Raw genomic sequence first — 6,846 nt, 5'->3', positions numbered from 1 at the left:
TTTTTTTTTGTTTTTTGCAACCTAAAGAGGCCCACAATTTTAATGTCGATGGTATATTTACTTTTAAATATGCACATCTCTGAGTAACAGCTAATCTAACACGGGAGCGTTTCCACATAACTACGCTAGCTTGTAAAAAGTTATCGGTTCAGTGTGGCCAAGTTACTTTTTCATGATAGCTGCAGTACGGTTGTTGTTGTTGTTGTTTCTGGGTCATTGTCATTAGAAGCTCAAACGCACTGTGCGTGTGCAACATATTATTAGCGGCAAAATCACCTTGATCTCCTTTTGTGGCACAAATGAAACAGGCCAAGTATTATCGATGTGTATGTTCTATAAAACCATCAGTGGTTAGCGGTCAAATCACCTTGATCTCCTTTTGTGGCACAAATGAAATAGGCCAAGTATTATCGATGTGTACGTTCTATAAAAACCATCAGTGGTTAGCGGTTCAGACGACCACTCCCTCTCATATTAACACCCCCCACCCCCACCTAAGTTGGAAACTAACCCACACTACTTGTCCCAAAGTCAAATGACCACCATCAGTGCTTTCAACGTGAGTCCTCTCACTTAAACTTCCAAGGTCCTCGCTCATTATTTCATCTGCTCTATGTGAACAACATATCGCGCGCCATGCATGATTTTTAAGTGCGCTTCCATTGTATGGCAGTACACCTTGCCGTTCATATCACGGGTTCAATAAAGGTTTGGAAAGCACCACATTAGTGTCGTCGTCGTTGCTGCGACTGCTGCTGGTTTTCTTGGCAGCAGTGTTGTACCAGAACGGCAAGGCTAACTGAATGCTTCGACTCCTTCCGAGTAACATCCTCCTTCGATTTTCTGGTGCGGTCTGTTATTTACAAACAAGACAGATAATACTTTCTCTGCATTCAGTGTCAGGGGCCAGCAAAGCGCCAATAATTACCCTCCTTGCCTTGATGTGACTGCTGCAGACACTTTGCATTCAACTCACCCCTCAGTGGACGGCCCCGCAGTGTCAAGGCTCCCCGTTAGAGGAGGGTGAGAAACCTTCCGCTGCTTCTATTTCCACCCACTCTCACATCAGTAAGGTGGGCCCAACCCGCTCTGCGGTCATTACATAAGTGTCCGACGAGTTTTGAAAAGGCTCCCGCACTCAGCGAGACACAGGCGCAAAATAAGCATCAGAAATGGTGAATAATTGTAAAAAAATACATTCAAAATCTTGAAATACACAAAAACTCATTTACCAGTAGAATGTTAATGTATTCAAATAATGTTTAAGATTTTTGAATTTCTGCTTGTAGTGCAGTTTCCCTACCTTCAGTGAGCCTCCCCATGTTTTGTGAGGTGACATTTGCTTTCAAGCTACCGTCAGTGGTCCAGTCAACAACCATTGAGAAGTCAAATGAATTTGCCCACATGCTTTTGATTCGTGAAGATATTTAACACTAAACAAGAAAAAAGAAGTCGTTCAACACTATCCTCGATTACCAACTCAGACAATGCGGGTTTCCATGGCAACACCAGGCAACCCGTTCGCCTTATTACAAGCAGCTTTACAAATGATTGGAAGGCCCTTGGTTCAACTGCTTTGTTTTTGTGCTACTTTATTCATTATTGAGTTGTTTGTATCAAGAATAACTCACAATATTAATCTCATTATATACATACAGTGTATATGATGTGTATTGATTAAGCATGCAAATTGAAGTCAAACACTAAGCTTGGCATTTAAACACATCAAAGCGCTTTGCACGCCTTCCGCGCTTGAGCAAAACGTGTGTGTTCGTCGTACACAATGCGTTTTTCCACATTAGTCTAATGTGAACGCAACCATGTGACATGCAGCCCAAGTCATCTGATCGAGAGAGAGCGAGCAAGCGAGGGGGCAAAGCAGGCCTTCCTCTTGCCAACACTCAAACAGAGCTCATGAGGTATTTTGAAATGAGTGCTTCAGTGAGTCAATGTCAAAGTGAGGCCTGTCTTTCTGATGTGTTTCTCATGTTCTGCCCCGCATAAATCATACATGTGTTAGCCCTGTCAGCGCTTGCCTCTCTCCATGCCGAGCTGAAGTATTCGGTCGTCACGCGCAGCAGCACACAATCGCCGTCAGATTTGGGGTTTGTGCTACATTGGATGTGCGCTATAGTGGAAAAGCAGGGGGGTGGGGGGGGGAGGTTGAACGGCGGATCAATACGGATCAATGGGTGCGTCGAATAAGAGAGGCCTGTTAGCTTCGATTCGAACAACTTCAACAAATGCTTGCACCATGACTGTATGGTCAGTATAAAATTCTTGAAAAAAAAGATTGTTTATGAAATAATCGTTGTGTAGCAGCATATTTGTTGTTGAAAAAAAAGTATATAAGTTCTACTGCGCAGATTTAAAGTTATTGTAGAAACCCTAAATACATGTGCAAATAAGTTCACGGAAACCATCTGGCATCTTGGGCATATCATCCTTGTTCATATCATTTTGTGGTGATTTGACAACATACCTAAGCTATTTTTATCGGAGTGGCTCAACGCGAGACAATATTTCATTCATTTAAAAATGATGAGCCAAGAAGTGCACTCAAAGGAACATGTACGCCGCAAATCAAACGCAATCTAAATGCACTTTCAAGGTCGTTTTCCCTCTTAGAAAAAGAACACAATCGATTTGACAGTGACAACACGTACAGCGCTGACCAGAATGCTCGGTTAAACATTTATATTTTGAGCAAAAAAATTTAATACATGAGACACACCAGCAGGGCATACTGTGCACATGTGGAGTAGTTCGGGCTGTTGTTGGGTTGTCTTTTTTTTTTGTTTTTTGCAACCTAAAGAGGCCCACAATTTTAATGTCGATGGTATATTTACTTTTAAATATGCACATCTCTGAGTAACAGCTAATCTAACACGGGAGCGTTTCCACATAACTACGCTAGCTTGTAAAAAGTTATCGGTTCAGTGTGGCCAAGTTACTTTTTCATGATAGCTGCAGTACGGTTGTTGTTGTTGTTGTTTCTGGGTCATTGTCATTAGAAGCTCAAACGCACTGTGCGTGTGCAACATATTATTAGCGGCAAAATCACCTTGATCTCCTTTTGTGGCACAAATGAAATAGGCCAAGTATTATCGATGTGTACGTTCTATAAAAACCATCAGTGGTTAGCGGTTGAGGCTAGCAAGGCCTCTTCTGATGGCCGAAAACCCCATCAGAAGTGCTGAACTTGTACCAAAGGGCATCCTAATATTTGAAAGGATTAAATATGAAACTAATCCGACGTTGAATTGTCAGTTGTCATTTCCCTGCTTTTACTGATGCCTCACATTTCTTCCTGTGGTATTGTGCGAAGCTGAAACACAGGTTTAGGACACCCGGGTACTGTTTTAAACTCTGGGAAAAATTGCGTCTTTTATGTACAGGGTACAATTTTTGTTTTCCAGGCCAGTTTCATTGGTTTCTCACTAGATGTCATGAAGCTCGACGACAAAAATTAAGAAACACAAGGCGCATGTGTCATCGGATTTGGTTTTTGTGTTACTCTATGACTCCTCCTACAGGCATACCGAGGTAGTGCAGTGGTTTGTGGACAGAAAGGGCACTGCAGTGAGCCAAGGTCACGTGGCCCGGTGCGCGGTTTCAAACCCGGAAAGTGACACAAAGCTTTCTGTGCCAGTCGAACAGCTCGATGCAGATGAGACTTTCGTGCCGATTTCTGTGGCAACACAAAGTTCTGCCACTACAGTGAGGATAATTCCAGCCGGCCAAGTCTTACTGTAGTGGAGCAGCTGTCCTTTGGTCATACCATCTGTCACAAATTTGTCGCCCGCTTTGCCTTTCTCCCAGCAGCTGTCCTGATGTTGGAGAATGATTTCACTCTTACCACGTCTGTTTTTCTCCAACCCCCCCCCCCCATCTTTGCATTTGAAAGATTCCCCAAAAATGCAAGCAATTACGACAGATTGTGCTCCGTGTCATTGGCAAAGTCCGTGCGTATAAATAAACTGAACATCTCCTTTAGCATCTTGTTTTTGGAGTCATCTAATTAACACGCGGTTCCTGACTTTGTCTGACTTTATTTGATGTGTGCGGCAGTACAGCCATGTGCCCAAAATTGGGTTCCAGAGTTAACAGAAGCGTTCCACAACACGACCTGCATTCATATTATTTGTACACCAAATAGCAAGCAACGACAATTACCCAATACTATTTTGACAGATTTTGTGCATGCAAACTCCATGCGCGCAAATTGAATTTGATGCTGCTGTAAATGCTCAGACATCTGGCAAATTGGGCAAGGTGACGGTCCAAAAATTCACATACTGCTTCCTCATCTTCCGTCCCACAGAGCTCGCATTCATCTTATGATTGATGTCAAGGTAACGGCGTCCCTTGGTGAATTCCGGCCAGGTGGTGGGCACCTCAGAGTTTCCTTTGTTGGGATCTCTGTGAAGAAGTGAAAAAAAAACTGCATCAACTAATGACAGAGAGAGAGAGAGAGAGAGAGAGAGAGAGAGAGAGAGAGAGAGGTTTTGCTGTTGACTTTATGTTACAGGTATGTGTTTGTTTTGTTTTTTTGCAAAATTATACCCGGTTTTGGCAAAGTTGGTCCAATAAGCAATCATGTAGTCAGAAAGCTTGCGGTCGTGAGGCCAGTACAACAAAAACTCTCTGTAAGGCATTCCGAAGAGGTACTGCAGCTCCTCGGTGTGGTCAGCTCCCATCCAGGTGGGATACGGCTTAACCCTGCCGCCCAAACGGCTGGGCTCGGAGAAGCGATAGGAGTAGGTGCGACCAGATCTTGAATGAGACAAGAAGAGAACGTGTCTAAGATGCATACAAAGCTTGTACAATAATGTCAATTAGCATCGTAATCAGGCTTTGACACGTTTTGCACCAAAGTTACGCCACTGGTTCAAGCTGCAGTGTCACGAGCGAAAGATCAAACTCACCCCCCCCATTTGGTAGGGGGCAGCGTGTTCATACCAAGCCTCGATTGTAACCGATTACAGCATGAACAAAATACATGGCTAACGTGAAAATAGAACAACCCTTAACATGTACGGTACAGATGGATCGTAAATGGATGCTCTCACCTGGCACTAGCGGCATGAAGTTCAAGGGCAACCTGCGTCGGAACCAAAAAGACGTAATCCGTCTCGATATCCACAATCGTTCTCTTCACTTCCTCCTTGCTTGGATCGGGTGCCCATTTTGAAGTGTAGACTGAGAATGCCTCTTTCATACCAGGCTCGCCCTTGGGTTTCGTGAACGATTGCAACAGCGTCTTCATGTCATCGCTGAGTTGAGGAGAACATGAGAGGAAAAGTCGGATTAAAATGTTTCAAAAATAATAAGACTTGGGTCATATGTGGAACAAATGCTGACATGGAGGTTTCCCAAAATGGCAAGTTGATCGAAGGGATATCCCCGGAAGCCAGGATATGTCCGTCCATGTCATTGATCCCAGCAATGTAGTCGACATCAGCGGCGTTGTGGAACAAGTTGCAAGGTTCGTGTGGCAGGAAATCGCCATCGATGACAGCCGAGAGAATCATGTTCTCGACGAGAGGGGCTGCAGTTGGGAGAAAACTCTCTGTGAGTCACATCGCTTCTTTGACGTCCACAGAAAAGTCATTCAAGAATATGAATGCACACTCTGGGAGAGCGTGTGAGGTTTCATGTCGTTTTTGAAAAGTGTCCCCCAGTGGGAATATGAAGCAAAACTCCCAAATAATCAAAAGCAGCACCATTGCATTCCATGTTGGCAGGCACGCGGGGAAAGAAATCCATTTCATCTTACCGCTCGGTGAGCTGAAGAGGCTGAAACTGCCAGCTTCTGTGAGGCGCACAGGATCAGAAGTCTTCAAACAGGCCGCCATCTTATGATCGGTGGGGCAGTTGACCTTCCGAGCAACCTGAACCGAGAGGGGAAAATCCCGAGTTACAATTTCGCATCAATTGAGAGTCGAGAAGTTTAATTTTGGAGCAAAAGCGATTTTGTACCTCTTCAGCGAAAGCACGGGGGTCCTTTATGATGGACCAGGGACAAAGTGCGACACCACTCTCAGAGATGGCTCTCCTGATGAGCCCCTTGTTGTAGGGACTGAGAATCTGTGACGGAATATACGTCTGTGTAACCTGAAGCGGCCGTGGAAATGCCATACCGATGCCGCCGTAAGATCACCGAGCAGGCCATTTTCATTGGACGTCTGACAGTGAGTTCGTGAATTGACCCGATGACTATTTATTGAAAGTCAGACGACCCAGCTATCTTATACCTGAAAGTTGACACTAGCGCCACCCGCAGACTCTCCAAAGATCGTGATGTTATCCGGGTCACCTCCGAATGCGCGGATGTTTCGGTGGACCCAGGCAATGGCGGCGTGCTGATCCCAAAGACCGTAGTTCCCTGTCAAGGCACAAATGTACCAACGCACCACCGCTTTTTGATTAGGACCCGTAGCCTTCGCAATCTATGCCACAGGTGTCAAACTCAAGGCCCGGGGGCCAGATCTGGCCCTCCACATCATTTTATGTGGCCCGCGAAAGCAAATCAAACAGGTCCACTTCCATGATGCTTGCTAAAATCTCTACCATAATTTAAAATTCTCATATTGAATAAATTAGAGACATATTGTAAGCATTTTCTTGTGATCAAACCCCTCATTACAGAAAGTTGAATAAATCGTTATCATATGGTTTCAGTCATAACAGCCCTCCAAGGGAAACGGTAACTAAAATGTGGCCCGCGACAAAAATGAGTTTGGTTTGACACCCCTGATCTATGCCCTGCCTAATTTGAAATTGGAGTTTGCGCGACATGATTTGAAAAGAACACAGTACCTGGTAAAAGTGAGTCTCCGGTGC

General features: G+C 44.6%; 1 protein-coding gene and 1 long non-coding RNA gene across 2 annotated transcripts in view; both read right to left on the bottom strand.

The window, feature by feature from the left end:
• Positions 1 to 42: 42 nt before the first annotated feature.
• LOC109521649 (uncharacterized) lies at positions 43 to 462 on the bottom strand. The gene is made up of 2 exons (XR_002169404.1): positions 368 to 462; positions 43 to 276 (listed from the first exon to the last, which is right to left on the bottom strand). It is a non-coding gene; the product is annotated as an uncharacterized LOC109521649 (long non-coding RNA).
• A 3,539-nt stretch (positions 463 to 4,001) lies between these two features.
• The window catches only part of LOC109521647 (bile salt-activated lipase-like), a 6,146-nt gene continuing 3,301 nt past the window's right edge, over positions 4,002 to 6,846 (bottom strand). The window contains exons 7-11 of the mRNA XM_019879627.1: positions 5,780 to 5,894; positions 5,365 to 5,551; positions 5,073 to 5,276; positions 4,567 to 4,776; positions 4,002 to 4,422 (exon numbers count right to left, since the gene is read on the bottom strand). Coding sequence (XP_019735186.1) covers positions 4,251 to 4,422; positions 4,567 to 4,776; positions 5,073 to 5,276; positions 5,365 to 5,551; positions 5,780 to 5,894 — 888 coding nt within the window. The 3' untranslated portion in view covers positions 4,002 to 4,250. The remainder of the gene's footprint in view (positions 4,423 to 4,566; positions 4,777 to 5,072; positions 5,277 to 5,364; positions 5,552 to 5,779; positions 5,895 to 6,846) is intronic.

The sequence above is a fragment of the Hippocampus comes genome, unplaced genomic scaffold (assembly GCF_001891065.2).
Source record: "Hippocampus comes isolate QL1 unplaced genomic scaffold, H_comes_QL1_v1.1 scaffold183, whole genome shotgun sequence".
Classification (NCBI taxonomy): domain Eukaryota; kingdom Metazoa; phylum Chordata; class Actinopteri; order Syngnathiformes; family Syngnathidae; genus Hippocampus; species Hippocampus comes.
This window is presented reverse-complemented; position numbering and strand designations above follow the sequence as displayed.